Source organism: Oncorhynchus keta, chromosome 15 (assembly GCF_023373465.1).
Source record: "Oncorhynchus keta strain PuntledgeMale-10-30-2019 chromosome 15, Oket_V2, whole genome shotgun sequence".
Taxonomy (NCBI): Eukaryota; Metazoa; Chordata; class Actinopteri; order Salmoniformes; family Salmonidae; genus Oncorhynchus; species Oncorhynchus keta.
Genome location: NC_068435.1, coordinates 33,419,750 through 33,438,632, shown reverse-complemented (window position 1 = coordinate 33,438,632; position 18,883 = coordinate 33,419,750). Strand labels below are relative to the sequence as shown.

At 40.1% G+C, this 18,883-nt stretch overlaps 1 protein-coding gene across 1 annotated transcript; it reads left to right on the top strand.

The window, feature by feature from the left end:
* The first annotated feature begins 7,652 nt into the window (after positions 1–7,652).
* On the top strand, positions 7,653–18,230 carry LOC118394808 (cyclin-dependent kinase 5). The gene is made up of 12 exons (XM_052463875.1): positions 7,653–7,826; positions 8,341–8,429; positions 8,792–8,859; positions 9,053–9,113; positions 9,327–9,383; positions 12,987–13,082; positions 13,210–13,284; positions 13,393–13,489; positions 15,255–15,326; positions 15,519–15,577; positions 15,797–15,877; positions 16,564–18,230. The coding sequence occupies exons 1-12, from the start codon at positions 7,790–7,792 to the stop codon at positions 16,648–16,650; spliced, it is 879 nt and encodes a 292-aa protein (XP_052319835.1). The 5' UTR covers positions 7,653–7,789; the 3' UTR covers positions 16,651–18,230.
* Positions 18,231–18,883: the final 653 nt, after the last annotated feature.

The window sequence follows — 18,883 nt, the reverse complement described above, 5'->3', positions numbered from 1 at the left end:
GTCGTTTACTGTAAAAGGTGGTGGTAATCGACCATCCAGAAGTGTCCCAATGCACTTGTAAGATTCACATTTATTTGACGAGGCAAGTCAGTTAAGAACTAATTCTTATTTTCAAAGACGACTGACTAGTAGTTTTCTAGTTTAATCTGTTAATATTTAATTGTACCTTTATTTAACTAGGCAGGTCACCGAGAACAACCCCGCCCTGGGCATCGAGTGTCTGCACCTCCAACACCAAATTCTTATTTTCAATGACGGCCTAGGAACAGTGGGTTAACTGCCTGTTCAGGGGTAGAACGACAGGTAGAACGACCTTGTCAGCTCGGGATTTGAACTTGAAACCGTCCAGTTACTAGTCCAACGCTCTGACCACTAGGCTACCCTGCCGTCACAAAACAATAAGTGTAATGAGAAGCCCAACACATAGCTGTTAAGCTCATGTTGTCCATGTTTGTCAAACTTGCACAATAAAGATAGCACTACAAATAGTACAGGTTGTTGTAAATTATACATGTAATCACCCAGAAATTCATTTTAGTGGGGTTTTCTTTTTGAGAATTAACCCTTACAGGCCATGCTAGTCATTATCCTTTGAATAAAGGTTGAATATTTGAAACCTAACATTATGGTTTTCGTTTCAGCTCACGGCTATACACAACACAATTAGCCAATGCAGGCAACTTCTCTGGACAGCCTAGTAAAGCTGCTGGACATATCTGGGGTCTGGCTCAACGAGCAGTCCGCAAATCGGCCTGCCGGATGTCAAGACTAAGGGGCAGTGCTGAAGTTCATCCTGTCGATTGGCATATCCTCAGGGAGTTTGTCAAACCCCAGCTCTTTGCCCTTCTTGGTGCTGCAACTTGACACGACCCTTACAAAAAAAGATTGCAGTAATTTTGCAGTATAACTGCAGTTCAGTTATTCTGCAATTACTGCGTCCAAAATACCACAGTCATTTGCAGTTTCTGCACAGTTTCAAAACTGCAATCTTTTTTGTAAGGGTATTGGACTGTAACATGTAGGCCAAACTCCAGTGGTCGTTGATCTTATTTTCCCAGTGTGTTGAAATGTTGAGTGATTTCAGACACCTCAATTGGAATGGAATGAACCAATCCTGTATTTTTTTCCCCCAGCTTGCTTTTGGTGCTGCCATCTTGAACACTCAAATTCCCCTGTTGGGCAATCTGGTGAACAGAGTGGCACGCTACATGAAAGAACATACTGGGAATTACATGAGCGATGAGGGAACCTGCTCTGATGTCGCTGATCTCCAAATAAGTTGTCCATTATCTAATTTCAGTGTGTCAAATCAGAGGGCATGTTGTCCGGTCCTCTGGCAGTCTCTATGGGGGTGCCACAGGGTTCAATTCTCGGGCCGACTCTTTTCTCTGTATATATCAATGATGTTGCTCTTGTTGCGGGCGATTCCCTGATCCACCTCTACGCAGAAGACACCATTCTGTATACTTCTGGTCCTTCCTTGGACACTGTGCTATCTAACCTCCAAACAAGCTTCAATGCCATACAACACTCCTTCCGTGGCCTCCAACTGCTCTTAAGCTCTAGTAAAACCAAATGCATGCTTTTCAACCGTTCGCTGCCTGCACCTGCACGCCCGACTAGCATCACCACCCTGGATGGTTCCGACCTAGAATATGTGGACATCTATAAGTACCTAGGTGTCTGGCTAGACTGTAAACTCTCCTTCCAGACTCATATCAAACATCTCCAATCCAAAATCAAATCGGCTTTCTATTTCGCAACAAAGCCTCCTTCACTCACGCCGCCTTTCCTTCCAGTTCTCTGCTGCCTGTGACTGGAACGAATTGCAAAAATCGTTGAAGTTGGAGACTTATCTCCCTCACCAACTTTAAACATATGCTCTCTGAGCAGCTAACCGATCGCTGCAGCTATACATAGTCCATTGGTAAATTACCTACCTCATCCCCATACTGTTTTTATTTATTTACTTTTCTGCTCTTTTGCACACCAGTATCTCTACCTGCACATGACCATCTGATCATTTATCACTCGTGTTAATCTGCTAAATTTTAATTATTTGCCTACCTCCTGCCTTTTGCACACAATGTATGTTTTTAAATTATTTTTTATATATTTTTTCTGTGTTATTGACTTGTTTATTGTTTAATCCATGTGTAACTCTGTGTTGCTGTCTGGTCACACTGCTATGCTTTATCTTGGCTAGGTCACAGTTGTAAATGAGAACTTGTTCTCAACTAGACTACCTGGTTAAATAAAGGTGAAATTAAAATGTATTAAAAAATTGAATTTAACTGTAGATTGAAGAATCTATATCATGTCAAATACATAGTAAAACATATGGTCATGAAATATATTTGCTGGTTACAGCGTCCTGCTTTCTAGGGAAGGGGAGCGAGTAGCAGCAGACATGGGTAAGACCCTTTTTCAATCTTAACTCAGGGATACATACAGTTGCAGTTATTTCTCTGTTGCAAGCAGAAGGTAGAATAGACCAGTTCCAAGACATGGAGTTGGGTGTGTCAGGGTTTTCCTGTGGTGAAGTAGAGGAGGACCAAAACGCAGCGTGGTTATATTGACTCATGTTTAATCAAAAACGGATAAACATGAACACTACAAAACAATGAACGTGGAAAACCAAAAAACAGCCCTATCTGGTGCAAAACACAGAGACAGGAACAATCACCCACAAAACCCAACACAAAACAGGCTACCTAAATATGGTTCCCAATCAGAGACAATGACTAACACCTGCCTCTGATTGAGAACCATATCAGGCCAAACATAGAAATAGACAAACCAGACACACAACATAGAATGCCCACCCAGCTCACGTCCTGACCAACACTAAAACAAGGAAAACACATACGAACGATGGACAGAACGTGACAGGGTGACTGACTAGATGTCACTAGACCGACTACCTACTGTCCAACTATCAGTCTTGCTAATGCAATAGTTCCGTTGTTGTTTCAGGCGTTTAGGTATGGCTGTGTACGTATGAATTTATTGGATAATTAAAAGTAGTAGGCGACTCCAGCTGGAGACAAGATTTACATACATTAGAAATCATTGAGGATAAGAACACAAAGGCCAGAGTCTTATTTCCATTGTGGTCCTTCAGTGCCCTCGGAAAGTATTCAGAAGCCTTGATTTTCCAACTTCTTTTTACGTTACAGCCTTATTCTAAAATTGATTAAATATATATATATTTTTTACACACAATACACCGTAATGACAAAGCAAAACAGGTAATTAGAAATGTTTCCAATGTATGAAAAACAACAACATTTATATAGGTATTCAGACCCTTTACTCAATACGTTGTCTTGGCTGTATGCTTAGGGTCGTTGTCCTGTTGGAAGGTGAACCTTCGCCCTAGTCTGAGGTCCTGAGTGCTCTGGAGCAGGTTTTCATCAAGGATCTCTCTGTACTTTGCCCCATTCATCCTTGCCTCAATCCAGACTAGTCTCCCAGTCCCTTCCGGTGAAAAACACCCCCACAGCATGATGCTGCCACCACCATGCTTCACCGTAGGGATGGTGCCAGGTTTCACCTAATACGTTACTATTCATCTAGGATTCAAAAGGTGATCAGTTGATATGGCCATGAGAAACTATATCCTAACGCTTTTTCCAGTTGGTGAGAGCCCTGGGGCCCGTGTTTTCGAGTACCTGTCTTTGGAGCGTCCATTTCCACGGACAGGGTGCAGCCGCATCCCTGACAAATCTCTGACAGGATGGGTGTACTTCATGAAAGTCACCTTCAGGCAAGACCATGTCAGAAAGTTAGTATGAACACAAAGACAGACACACACATTATTTGTATAAGTGAGTGCCATTTTTCCTTTGTTTTTCTTACAGTTACCCAATGAGACCTGGCCAACAGATCCTGAAGAACTTCAACCTCATCATCCCCCTCTCTAAGACTGTCGCTATCGTTGGAGAATCAGGAGGAGGTAATGTCCCATGCATTTCCATGGAAACAAACACTCAATTAATCTGATTACATAAACAAAGGGCCTATAATGAGATTGTAGAAACATTAGTCTGAAAATAGTATAATTATGTGGAACCTAATGATATATTTATGAAAATTATGTGATTAGTTATGGCTCTCCTACACTGCAGGGAAGTCTACAGTGGCCTCCTTGCTGGAGCTTTCCTTTGACCCCAGCAGTGGTGTGATCATGTTGGATGGATGGCCTTTGATTTGATTTGATTTGATGTGGATATCCGGACACTGGACCCATCTCAGAGGACAAGTCATTTGATTCATCATTCAGGTAAATATCCTACTGTAATCTACACACACAGCTGTATATGTTTTCTAGTGCATATGAGGATAGTTTTTTGGGGGGGATTTGTTCTAGGATCTGTCTTCAGGAGCTGTTTTAGTACGCTTAGTTGCTATCCTCAGTATGACATGGCCTTTTAATGTGATTTTGTCATAACACTAAAAACAAAATTACTTTGTGTACATTTACCTCCCATGCTTGCAGGACACTGTGCTGTGATGGAGAACATTTGCTTTGGTAAGCGGGGGCTACTGATGCTAAGGTCATTAATGCTGCCAAGCAGGCCAACGACCACGGCTTCCTCACAGGCTTTCCTTAGGGATACAACCCTGTGGTGGGTAAGTGACAACACATTAGTGAGGAAAAAAACATAGATTTTTGAGTGAGTCTCCCAGAACGGCCCAGAACGTTATAAAGTCCTGATTTATTACAAGTCTATACCACTCTAATAAACCCCAGACACACATACTCAATGCATTCCCCTTTTCTCAATCAATCAAATGTATTTATAAAGCCCTTTTTACATCAGCAGTTGTCACAAAGTGCTTTTACAGTAACTGCTTTTATTTAATATTGTATCTCTGTGGACACACAGGTATCTTCTCTTCCTAGGCTGGAATTGCTGAGCAAAGGAGGGCTGCTGACATCATCTGCAGGCAGAGATCAGAGGGATAGATGTGAACAGTACTTTGCAGAGCTGCCAACTCTCACTTGATTGGCCGTGAGATAAAAGCACGCATTTGACCCTCTTTTCACACTTTCTTATATCTCACAAATTGTAAAGTACTGCTTTTATTTTTCAAATTTGTCCATTGTATAGTCAGCACGTTAACTTTTTGACTGTGCTCCAAATTCTTTTGAAATCGGAGCATCTGCGCCTGCAATTTAACATCACGAGCGGAATCTCTATCATTGTACTATCATTGTCCTGTCTTGCCACAGCACTGTGAACCGCTTCCCATTGAAGCATATGATTGGTCTAGTTATGTAAAGGATCAAGGTGATTGGATGCATGTTTTAAAGAAACACCCCTCAAGATAAGAGTGGAGCTGAATGGAGAGAGAAAATTATCTACTGAGTTTATAAAACTAAAGAGAGCAGCACGGTAGCGCTGTTTCATGTACAATGTTTTCAATAAAATTAGGTTGCTGTTACTCCCATCTTATTGCAGAATGCAGTCTTCTGACAGCATGTACTAAAGTCGAGTTAATCCACACTTGCATTAGTCCCCTCGATTGGTGATTGGCATTTAGGCTGTGACAACAAAAAGGCAGCAGACAGACCTACAGTATGTTTTAGCAAGGAAGTTTGGTAGGATGACTTGCTTTGTAATTATGAAAATAATTTTGTCAAACCAGATTTTGAACCCAAACTTGTAAGTTTGATTCTAGAAGGGCAACGTTAAATATAAAATAATTTGGGTAGAGTGTAGGGGCAGATTCATGTCATATTGTCTTCAGGAGATTTTATTAGCTATTTACTTAGTTTAGTCTGATCAATAGAACAATTCTCATTCTAAACAATGAGCTAAAATATTGGGTAATTACTGTGCTTGTCAGCAAGAACACTACTGTTATTCCCCACACTTATTTTAATATTCCACTAATCACATATTTGAAATCTGATATGACTACAGTGCATTCGGATAGTATGACTTTTTCCACATTTTGTTACCTTACAGCATTCTTCTAAAATTGATACATTTGTTTTTCCTCTTATCAATCTACATACAATACCGCATAATGACAAAGCAGAAACAGGTTTGAATATTTTTGGGAAAATGTATTAAAAACTGAAATATCACATTTACATAAGTATTCAGACCCTTTTCTAAGTACTTTGTTGAAGCACCTTTGGCGGAGCTTACAACCTTGAGTCTTCTTGGGTATGACGCTACAAGCTTGGCACACCTGCATTTGGGGAGATTCTCCCATTTGTCTCTGCAGATCCTCTGAAGCTCTGTCAGGTTGGATGGGGAGCATCGCTGCACAGCTATTTTCAGGTCTCTCCAGAGATGTTCGATTGGGCTCTGGCTGGGCCACTCAAGGACATTCAGAGACTTGTCCCGAAGTCACTCCTGCGTTGTCTTGGCTGTGTGTTTAGGGTCGTTGTCCTATTGGAAGGTGAACCTTCGCCCCAGTCTTAGGTCCTGAGCACTCTGGATCAGGTTTTCATCAATGATCTCTCCATACTTTGCTCTGTTCATCTTTCCCTCGATCCTGACTAGTCTCCCAGTTCCTGCCACTGAAAAACATGGTGCTGCCACCACCATGCTTTACCGTAGGGATGGTGCCAAGTTTCCAACTTTCCACCTGAGAACAGGGCTCAATTCCTACTTCCAAACATCTCACTGTTTCTAGCATTTTGCCTCTCCCTATCTCATTTCATTACTGTCTGAATAAAGTGTGAAACCACCATAACCAAAAGATGTTATATTAGCATACTTTACATTTCATCACCTACAAACCTAAAAGTAACAAAGTCGTTGAATATTGGGTGTTAATTTAATGTTCAAAGCATCCTGAATACACATATTTTCACCCTGGTCATAGGACTTAGCCATGTAAAAATACATAGAATTGCAGGAAATGAGCTTTAAAACAGTCAAATCTTCCTGGGGGAGGCCATCTAGGGATTGTGTCAGGGGGCAATGAAATTCACATGGCAAAACTCACTCCAAGCTTTCTTCAAAAGTTGCCAGCCTTGACTTTGATATAGCACAAAACTGTAGACCTACAATGTGAACTGAAAATACTTGTTGTAAATGTACTTTTGTGACATAGCCGTTGCCTAAGAAATGAAAAGGACGTATATGTTTTATAACTAGTTTGATGTTGGTGTAAAGTTGCTTTAGTTTAATGGTCCAATGTCAAATTCCATTTTATACAAGCCAAATGTATGGGTGAACAAACGCGATCATATTTTATTGTGCCTCGAGGCTGCAGAAATTGCAAGTGTTTATCATGTGCTCTTAATAGGAAGAGAATACTAACCGTACAATACAGTATGTGATTGTGGTTTTAAAGGTGTTACTTGGACCTGACCTGTATATTTCAGTAAATTTAGCAAGAATTTGAGGGGGGCATTTATAATGATCATTGTCTGAACAGATAATACGATGTGAAAATGGTGGATCGAGGCTCGCTAAATCCATTAACAGGCTTCTTAGAACCGGATTTAAACAGGCTGTTTAACTGGACCTCTGATTGGGGATTTATTCAGGAGGGAACATTGCAACAAAATGGAGTATTGCTTTTTAGTAAACATTTCTGATTGACCACTTGAGAATGACAGTGAAACAGGTTCATAAGAATTATTTTTGACTGGGAATGGGCGATTTTTGCATGCAGTTCATAATCTGGCCTTTAGATGCCCATGTAGCAGCATCATTGTAGCTGAGAACAGCTAGCTAACGCGTATCACAAATATCCCCAAACCCTGGGGCTGCTTTTCACTCGTTAGCTAGTTAAAGACTAGCTTTATTGACAAAATATGCAGAAGTATGAAAAGCTTGAAAAGATTGGAGAGGGTAAGTGTCTGTTTCTTTCCCAGGATTTCTCTTGCTGATGTTTTCCGTTAGCATTGCTATGACTGCTACTAGCTAATAATAATAATAGCTAGCTAATAGGAATGTTAGCAGCAATCATATCCGTAATTTTAAATGGCAAGTCATTGCTAAGTGACACGTTTGATAGTGTTTAGATATTTGGTAGTAGCAGCAAGCATAAACTACGACAACATTTAGCTAACGTTAGTTACCTACATTACTATTAGCTAGTTGTCTGACGCGTTAGCTTGCGTGTTAACAAAATATAGCTAGTTAACTAGACATGTTGACGTATCAATAAAAATATGTAACATAAGTTATTCTCGTCGGCATCTGGTTAAATTAGTTGAAGTTGGCTGCTAGTTAGCTTTTCATTATTCTATGTAAATAATGACACTAGTTAGCCCAGTCCAGGGCAAGTTAGCTAGCTACCTTGCTAATTAGCACAACCCATTCAGTCAAGCTAGCTAGCGAACGTTGTGATTTCTTTCTCCAGGTACATATGGAACTGTTTTCAAAGCAAAAAACAGAGAAACGCATGAAATCGTGGCTTTGAAAAGAGTGAGATTGGATGACGACGATGAGGTAGGCATTTTTGAGACTACAAATACAGCTACTTTAGCTTGCTGTCCAACTGGTTAGCATATTTTTTGATGGCTCAATTTGGTTGCTGCTGTACGCTAGGGCGTATTCATAAAGCAGATTATGTTGCAAAACGTTTCACACACACGGCATCAAGCCCGAAGAGAGCTCCCACTGCAGGTGTGAAATGTTTACTGTTCTGTTTGATAGGACTCGAGTTTTCAAGTGACACCACTTTGTCACCTGCTTACGACTGCAAGTTTTTTTTACAGTGCCATGGGGGCACCTACCTGAAATTAGGCCCTAACTAAAATTATTGTTTTAGCAGCTGTTTGGCTAATGATTACACCCCTTGTTTCTTGTAGGGGGTCCCAAGTTCTGCCCTGCGAGAAATTTGCCTCCTAAAAGAACTGAAGCATAAAAACATTGTGAGGTAGGTCTGAAGTGAAATTTGTCAAATTCTGAATATGCATAGGTGGCTAAATGTATTTATGCCATAGCATAGTTAGACCAGCCTGACTCAGTAAGTAGTAGTAAGTTACTTTTCAAGAGTGTTATAATTAGCATTAGATTAAATATCTAGCTATGCAAAGAGTTTAATTGACAATTCATTTTGTTTTCCCAAGGTTGCATGATGTTCTGCACAGTGACAAGAAGTTAACATTGGTGTTTGAATTTTGTGACCAGGTGAGTGTTGCGTTGTTGCCAGATGTATGCAGATGACATTATTGTATAAAGAGGAGTTTGTAGTTATGACAATTTTCCAATAGACTTGACTGACCATTGTAAAGTAGATGTGACCGCAGGTTCAACTATAAGGGTTTTGTACTTTTCACCAGTTTGATATGATGAGAAGAAATGCAATGTTGCTGATAGAACTTCTGACATTTACAACCACAGGATCTAAAGAAGTATTTTGACAGCTGCAATGGAGATCTAGATCCAGAAACGGTCAAGGTGAGTCATTGCTATTAGGTCCTGGCACAATTATCATGTAACCGACAATTATAACAATAACACACAAAAAAACAAACATTATCATTCGTTTTTTTAAACCGAGATGTTAACAAAGCTCTTTTGTAGATTATTTTCTATGCATTATGATCCATGACAAGCTCAAAATACTTTTCTACAAAAATGACAGTTATGACAATAACCATGTCCATTTGCTTGACACAGGGATGCAAACTAGTGACCTTTTAGGCGAAATTTGAGCAGTGCCATTTTCTTGCCTGCCTGCGCGTTCACGTGGGGGGTTTCGGCACCACTGTTCATCACGTTATAATGTGGTAGTTGCTTACTGGACCCTGGCAATCTGTGTGAAATGTTTCCTAGCGAACTAATGTTTTCCCTCTATGTGGTTAATTTTCAGAATGAGAGAATTAGGTGAAAATGAGGCGTTGCTTGTTAAACAAGTGGATTCAGGGATCAAGTGTAGCTGTAGCTGGGGCCTGGCTTAAGCTGGATGCCAATAGAAGTGAATGAAATGTCACACACTTTCCCTCTTTCAATAAAGTGGATAAAAAGGGATATGCCACTGGTGTATTCGCTGCCTGAAAGAGATTATGCCAACAAAGAGTATCATGCTCTGCTGGCACATTGTAGAACTGATGTCCATAGGCAGAAGGTGTGCAGTGTAGCCCAAAGCTATTGCTTTTGTTGTGTTGAACTTGACAGTAACACTTGTGTGAGTTAGGGGGTATTTTTGCACACATGTAGCCTTGTGTACTTGTTTGATGTCTACTATAGTGGCCACTATAACAGAGCAAACAGAATGGTTGTTTGTTTCTTTCTATTTCTACTTTAACCCTCTGTCCCAGTCTCAAATCTCTGGAAGACTGAAACGGGTTTCCCTCAAGAATTTCCCTGTATTTAGAGCCATCCGTCATTCCTTCAATTCTGACCAGTTTCCCAGTCCCTGCCGATATGGAAAAATATCCCCACAGCATGATGCTGCCACCATCATGCTTCACTGTGGGGATTGTGTTCTCGGGGTGAAGAGAGGTGTTGGGTTTGTGCCAAACATAGCGTTTCCATGATGGCCAAAAAGTTACATTTTACCAGAGTACCTTCTTCCAAATGTTTGTGGAGTCTCCCACATGCCTTTTTGAGAACACCAAATGTGTTTTCTTATTTTTATTTTTAAGCCATGGCTTTTTTTCTGGCTGCTCATCCGTGAAGCCCAACTCTGTGGAGTGTACGACTTAAAGTGGTCCTATGAACAGATTCTCCAATCTCCGCTGTGGAGCTTTGCGGCTCCTTCAGGGTTGTCTTTGGTCTCTTCGTTGCCTCTCTGGTTAATGCCCTCCTTGCCTGATCCGTAAGTTTTTGTGGGCGGCCCTCTCTTGGCAGGTTTGTTATGGTGCCATATTCTTTCCATTTTTTTAAATAATGGATTTAATGGTGCTCTGTGGGATGTTCAAAGTTTCTGATATTTTTTTAATTACCCAACTCTGATCTGTACTTCTCCACAACTTTGTCCCTGACCTGTTTAGAGAGCTCCTTGGTCTTCATGGTGCCGCTTTCTTGATGTTGCCCCTTGCTTACTGGTGTTGCAGACTCTGGGGCTTTTCAGAGTTTTGTGTGTGTGTGTGTGTGTGTGTGTGTGTGTGTGTGTGTGTGTGTGTGTGCTGAGATCATGTGACACTTAAGATTGCACACAGGTGGACTTTATTTCTACTTCTACATTGGCACACACTGTACAGAGATGTTTATTTTGTGTTATTGACTACATTTGTTTGTGTGCAACTCTGTTGTTTTTGTCACGCTGCTTTGCTTTATCTTGGCCAGGTCGCACCGGATCTTATTTAGGGGCTTCATAGCAAAGGGGGTGAATAGATATGCACACACGCCACTTTTCTGTATTTTCTTCTTTTTTTTTTGAATTTCTTGAAACAAGTTATTTTTTTAAATTTCACTTCACCTATTTGGACTATTTTGTGTATGTCCATTACATTACATTTGAATAAAAATCTATTTAAATTACAGGTTGTAATGCAACATTATAGGAAAAACGCCAAGGGGCGATGAATACTTTTGCAAGGCACTGTAAAACCACCTTAAACATGTTTTTACAATATTTCAAAACATTTATTTGAAAATCCAAAGTTCATCATCAATATTAACGACCACACGAACAATTGTGAATTAAGAAAACATGAACACTAAAAGGAACAAAGTCTGTGTGTGTGATGCTGTCTTAGTCCATTCATTTGTTACAAACCACAAGCATGTGACTGCTCTTTGTGGGTGTGTTGCACTGAGAACACCAGCAGCTGACTTTTCTATCCTTTGCACTTGGGCAGAGCTGGCACCTCTTCTGGTCCTGGCTGCTCTGAGTGGTGGTGGCGGCATGGCTCTCTTTCGTCACACCATAAATATGTTATCAATTACTTAGATTTTTATTGTTGTAGCAAAAAGCAAGGTCAGTTTGACGAGCGCAATGCAGTGATTTCCGTAGGAAATACATGCAGGTCATATTTGACCCACATGGAAAACTTGGGGTAGTGATGCAAAAAAACTATTTTTTTAAAAGAAATTAAATAAAATAAAAACTAGGATGTTAGAACATTAAAGACACATTATTTAAGGAATTCCTGGAATATTAGATGACATTTTTGGGGATCAATACAGCAACAAAATAAACATGACCAGGCATATGCATCCTAGGGTTAAGATGTTCTTCTTCCCAAATGCAATATTTAGATGTGTGTGTGGTCACAGGCATTCTATTATAAAGGCTAACTGCAATATTAGTGTATTTTTTTTTTCAGGACTTAAATGTCATTTGCAGTAAAAATCAAGGCAACAAATGACATTGGATTGCTTTCCTTACAGTTTTTAGTTGGGTTAGGTTCACATTAACCACTTTATATTTTACACACAGAGACTGATCATGGAGATCATATTCTTTGTTGCTTTAATTAGTTAACCTGCATTGCCCCCTAGCAGGGATTTTTGTGACTGTTTCAATGCAACAAAAACGTGTCACCTTTTTGGGCCCTCATCAGTTTGCATCCCTGATGACAATGAATTGTTACCCAAATTCCATAATCGTCATGGCCCTAATTGAGATTCAAATAAGGAGCAGAATACGGCTCTAATGATGTCCCATCAGTAGAGCTCTGTCCCTTCAGGATTTTGTGGCAAAAAAAAAGTTTTTTACATATTTGTTTTTGCTTGGCAATATGTAAATATGTTGTTACAAATGCAGTGACAAGGGGAAAAGTTTGTAAATGTGTGGCTTGGTTGAACCATATTATGCTCTAACATGTGCAGTGATTGGTTGAAATTCCTAACCATCTTTTTCAGTCAGTTTTATGCGATATTGTGATGAATTGACTGTTTTAATGCTGTGATTGGTCAAATTTGCTAGCCCTCGCAAAATATCCAGGGTATTATTGATTTTGCAAAAAGTTTGCGATTGTAATTTTTTTTTATCACTTTGAAGAATACCTCCAATGACTATCTCACTGAGAGTGAGAATACTGTAGTATTACTGCCTTGTGTTTCTGTATCTCTGGGCTTAACTCGGTCTTCCCCTACTTTCTGTATGTGCAGTCATTCATGTACCAGCTGTTGAAGGGGCTTGCCTTCTGCCACAGTCGGAATGTTCTCCACAGAGACCTGAAGCCACAGAACCTTCTCATCAACAGGGTAAGTCTGTGGAATATTGACCGTTTCTAATTTCTAGTTCTAGAAAGTCCTAACAGAAATGTTGTTGCTTAGTTATTAGTGACAAAGTATTTCCCTTTTTAAATGTGGTATGATTTGCTTAATTTAGAATGGGGAATTGAAGCTGGCTGACTTTGGCCTGGCTCGAGCCTTTGGAATCCCAGTGAGATGTTACTCAGCAGAGGTGGGATATTGACTACATGTTTATATGCAATTACATGATTCATTGGGACACTGGCAAACAATTACTGGCCTAACTTACTGGTGACACTCAAGCTTCTCTCTCCTGAAGGTTGTGACATTGTGGTATAGGCCCCCAGATGTGCTCTTCGGTGCCAAGCTTTATTCTACCTCCATTGACATGTGGTCTGCTGGATGCATATTTGCAGGTATGTGTAACGTCAAGGTTAAAATTGAGACGCGAATTCAAGGGGGATGATCTTACGGTCTGTTCATACCTGTGTGTTATAACGCTCAAGTAAGTTTGGGGCCTCTGCAGACCTGCCAACCTGCCACACGTGTTGCTGCGTACCAAGCACGTAATTTGAATTCAAAGTATGCTGGTATGAAAAACGACCCTAAAGTACACAAAAAGAGGCATCTCGTCGGCACGTTGTGGTTTTTGACTTCGGCCGTCTGAAGTTGGAGCAGAACCAATCAGAGGACTCGGTCGAGGAGAAAAACAGGGAGGAAGAGGCTAATAGACAATCTTTGGAAATAATCTCTTGCCCTCCGCTCCTGCGGCACCTGTAATCGTAGTACTATTTTCCTCTTTCGAGCTGGATGGCATCTCTCCCCTTCGCGTACCACTGCTGTATGAGGAAAAGGGTAGAAACAAATTGTGAAGTTGAACAAACTGTTTGCCAAATACACGGACTAACAAATTGCATAAGTTAGGCAAGCACATAACCAACATTATTTTGTAGTTAGTTAAAGCGCTACGGCGTCATTATAACAAAGGTATTTGGCTACGAAGTTTAGTCAACTAAGCGAGAACACCTTCTAGCCCGCACATGCTTTGATCTCCCCAACAGTAGCAGGCACGAGTGCGTCGACAAGCAAGGAAACGTGCAGTGTTGCGGGAGTTCTGTGCACGTCGCTGCGTGGCTGGAAACGTACATGGCGGAGAGCTGTTCCGCTAATACCATCCTTCAAAGGTTATGTCGGTCTGTGAAAGTTTAGTAGGCCTATGTTAATGAATCAGTTCTTAATTTACCTTTTCATATACCGTACCAGTCAACTTTGGACACACCAACTCATTTATTTGACTAGTTCTGATTTGTAGAATAATAACATCTAAACTATGAAATAACACATATGGAATCATGTAGTATTCAAAAAAGTGTTTAACAATTGAAAAATATATTTTAATAATAATTTTCTTCAAAGTAGCCACACTTTGCCTTGATGATAGCTTTGCACACTCTTGGCATTCTCTCAACCAGCTTAATGAGGTAGTCACCTGGAATGCATTTCAATTAACAGGTTTGCCTTGTTAATTTGTGGAATTTCTTTCCTTAATGCGTTTGAGCTAATCAGTTGTGTTTGTGACAAGGTAGGGTTGGTTTACAGAAGATACCCCTATTGGGTAAAAGACCAAGTCCATATTATGGAAAGAACAGCTGAAATAAGCAAAGAGAAACTACAGTCTATTGTTTAAGACGGGAACGTCAGTCAATCTGGAAACTTTCAAGAACTTTGAATATTTCTTCAAGTGCAGTTGCAAAAACCGTCAAGCGCTATGATGAAACTGGCTCTCATGAGGACCGCCACAGGAAAGGTAGACCCTAGCCTCCTGTAGCTTTTCGTTTCGACCCCAGTTGTAACCAACCTGATTCAGTTTATCAACCAGCTAATTATTAGAATCAGGAGCACTAGATAAGGGTTGGAACAAAAACCTACAGAATGATAGCTCTCCAGGGACCGGGTTGGAGAGCCCTGGTCTATAGCCTACCATTCATACTGGGAGTCTTCTGTCAACATCTTTATTAGGCTAGAAACAGGTGCATTTGCCTATGATTTCATCTGTGGGGTTGTCACACGCTCGCTGCCATGGGGTCCAACGCCACGCTGAAGTGGTACTCATAAAAATGATTTAAGGTTGGCAGGTCTGCCTCCTGTCTACAATAACTTATCTTTTTATTTATTTTTTAGAGTTGGCAAACGCTGGAAGGCCTCTTTTCCCGGGTAATGACGTCGACGACCAGCTGAAGAGGATCTTCAGATATCCTTTCCGAGATTTTTCCGATAGTTAACCACCAAGTTCAGCACACTGTCCATTTGTTGTGTGGTATGTAGAAACAGAACACATGAACTAAAGTTGGTCCACTTTGTTGAGATGAAATCTATTGTAATGACTCAACTTGACGAGTCCTATTTAGTGGTGACAAGTCATTCCTTAATGCTGTTGTGACACATTGTTGGGTACACCAACTGAAGAACAGTGGCAGACAATGACAAAGCTCCCAGACTACAAGGTAGTCAAACCCACTCATTTTGTGAATTACAGTTGATTATATAGAAATCCATGTTTTCTACTGCCTGTCAGGAAAAAAATGTGATTATATGATTTACAAGGTATGAGATGAATGGCAGTTTCCAGATCACAGATTCATCTCTAAGAGAAGGAACAAATATTTTCTGCTCTGCCGTTTGTTTACATTTACAACATTTTACATTTTTTTTGTTGTCTACAGCCGTACCCCATGTATCCAGCCACGACCTCACTGGTGAATGTTGTCCCCAAACTCAGTAGCACAGGACGGGATCTGCTACAGGTTAGTATTGCCCCCAAATGACCATTTTATATTATTCAGTATACAATGTATTATCATGCTATACCATCCATTGATGTTAACATCAATTTACAATCCAATGTCCTTCACTCTTCTATTGTATGGCTCTGAATTCATATGTTTGCACAGATACATATGTTGCAAACCCACACAAGTGGCATTAAAACAACATGCATGTGTCTGGAGTTGTGTAGTTTGTAACTCGTTGACCGCTTAGCTGGGGACATCAACTTACCACCAGGTGGAGCCAGTGCAAGGCTTTTTCCCAAACCTAACTTGAATCAAAGACAGTACAGTATGAATTGTATTTATTTAACTAGGTAAGTCAGTTAAGAACAAATTCTTATTTTACAATGACTGCCTACCCTGGCCAAACCCTTCTCTAACAACTCTGGGCCAACTGTGCACCGCCGTATGGGACTCCCATTAAGATACTAGACTAAAACTGCTTCTCCAATAGAAATCCTCGATCACACTTGTTGGCGACGTCATAGCGATGTTGGCTAACAAAGGAAGAATTTTGGACTTCTCAGACCCTGTTCTGTTTTGCAAGCGTTCCCAGAAGTTTCGCCATGTTGCTCCTGTGGGTTTAGAAACTGTTTGAATGCTCAAATGTTTCCGTACAAACGCATATTTTTAGTCACATTCTCTTTTTTTTCTTCTTTTAGAATCTTTTGAAGTGTAATCCTGTCCAGAGGATCTCTGCAGAGGAGGCATTACAGCACCCATACTTTGCTGATTTCTGCCCACCGTAGATGAGATGCCAAAACACACGTCACTTAACTGAACCTCAGACATCGGACTCAATCCTCTTTCTCTCCATCTCTACAGGACCTGTCTATCCTGACTCCCTGCAAGACTCATCTCCCAGCAGCACCTGTTTTAACTAAGACTTTCCTTCAGTATATCCTGTTGTGCCTCCTAATGGAATTGAGTCCTTGTCTGCTCTGCAAGATTTTAGGTTCTATTAGCAAGCCGATTTGTCTTCTCTTTGTCTGTTAAGCACATTAAGCGCACTGACATAGGAACATAACATGTAGCGATGAACAATTCTGCACCCGGAGAAACAGTGAATCCTTCTGAGCCAATAGCTGCACTGCAGAGTAAGCGGTTTGAACAATTGCATTAGTGTGCTGCATAATGTACTGGCAAAAATGTAGTTATTTGGATACATTCTTCAAATCGTGTTTGTGCCACTGCTGTTATTAACGTGTCAATATTGCATTAATAGTTTATGATAAGATTGGAGACAGTCTTCCTTGTCCTTCATCATAGTCTAAACCATTTTCCGCTTACTTTAATAGATTGTAAAACAGAAGGGGAGGTTTATTTATATTCATCAGTTACTTCTCAGGCTCTCTATTTAGCTTTTTGTATTAGATAGATTTTTTTTTTGTGCACTTTGGGTAAATGGCATTTTCTTTTTTTAATAGTTTAGATCTTGTCCGCGGTCAAGTAAAGTTGAACACAAAGATGGGGTCAACATATGTGTTATGAACAGTGGACCATACGTACTTGAGTAATTGCTTTTATTTTTTTAGTTTCATTTTGTAACTTTCTACCATCTTTACTCATTGACCTGATGTCTTATAGCTTAATGAAAGTGAAGTGAGAGCGGAGAACATCCGTTGATACCTATATTACTACATTACGATTGTTTTGCACCACTGACTTTAGCTGTGTTCACGCAGATGGGTAACTTAATTTTTGGCAAAGGACTAGTAAGTTTTGCAGTGTTATTTTACTCCAGGTAGTCGCTACTTCTCCCACGAAAGCCAACATTTTTAACTCCTCTTTGAGGTTGCTGTCAACTACCAAAACTTTGGTTTTGATCAATAGGGAAAAAATATTTCATTTTGATGTAAGAGAAAATAATAGAATGCATGTATTTATTGATAATTGAATGTCTGCTTATGTATGCATTTAGTCTCTTTTTTTTATATATATATACAACACATTACCTTTCATGAGTGGCAATGTTCTCCTTATTAAAATAATGAAACGTGTGACACTTAGTTCTTTAATGCTTTGGGTGTGTGTGTGTGTGTGTGTGTGTGTGTGTTTGCATCCGAGTTGAGTTGGGACATCACAAGATTCCATGATCACATGTAAAGACAAGCAATTCCCCGTGCTTATTTTAGAAAAGAGTACTGTAGAATATTAGTTTAAATATGACATGATTTGAATCTTTATTTAGAATTACGAGTGAACTTTGCACTTTCCTGTTATCATAGTTTTATTGTAGGACTTGGGTTAAGTATTTAGACACTTGCTCTCAGTCAGTGGGTCTCAAAATTTCAAAACACGACGGTTCAATAAAATGGACTCAAAAGTTGTTTCTTGTTCTGCTTTTTGTTGTTGTGTGGAAAAGGATTTACAATTTGCCCATATATTTTCTGTTCAAGTCAAAACTGAGCCCTGTCAATATCAGAGCTGGGGCACTGTGGAGAAGATGTCCAAAGTGGAGAGCCTTTGTTGCAACTTTCTGCCCTACGCACCAGCAGTTGCAACAGGGATGAGTGAGTTTCAGTTAAGCTGTTACCATGTTTACCAACCAATGATTTTAAAGTTACCTTTAGCCCCAAATGTTATTGCCAAGACCCCAGTTACACAACCGGTCCATATGGAGGGAGGCATTGTAATATCATGTGTTGTGTAGGGGTGGATGATCTGACCTACACTGATTAATCGACGCACCAAACAATGCTGATTACATTTCCAGATAATCCATCACGCTTCACATAAAATTGAGAACGTTACACTTGTTAAAAGAGAGGGTATAAAGTATTTAATGACTACTTAAGGTCAATCACAAATGATATATCACATATACAGTACATAGAGCCAGATTAACCTAGTTCAGTTCCACAGCTGTCTGTAGGCCTCCAACAGGGTGAGGAATAGTATAATCCATACTCTACTTTAATCGTCTACACTTGTCTAAAAATGTGGGCACAATCCGAATGTGGGCAAGATCAGGACAAAGGA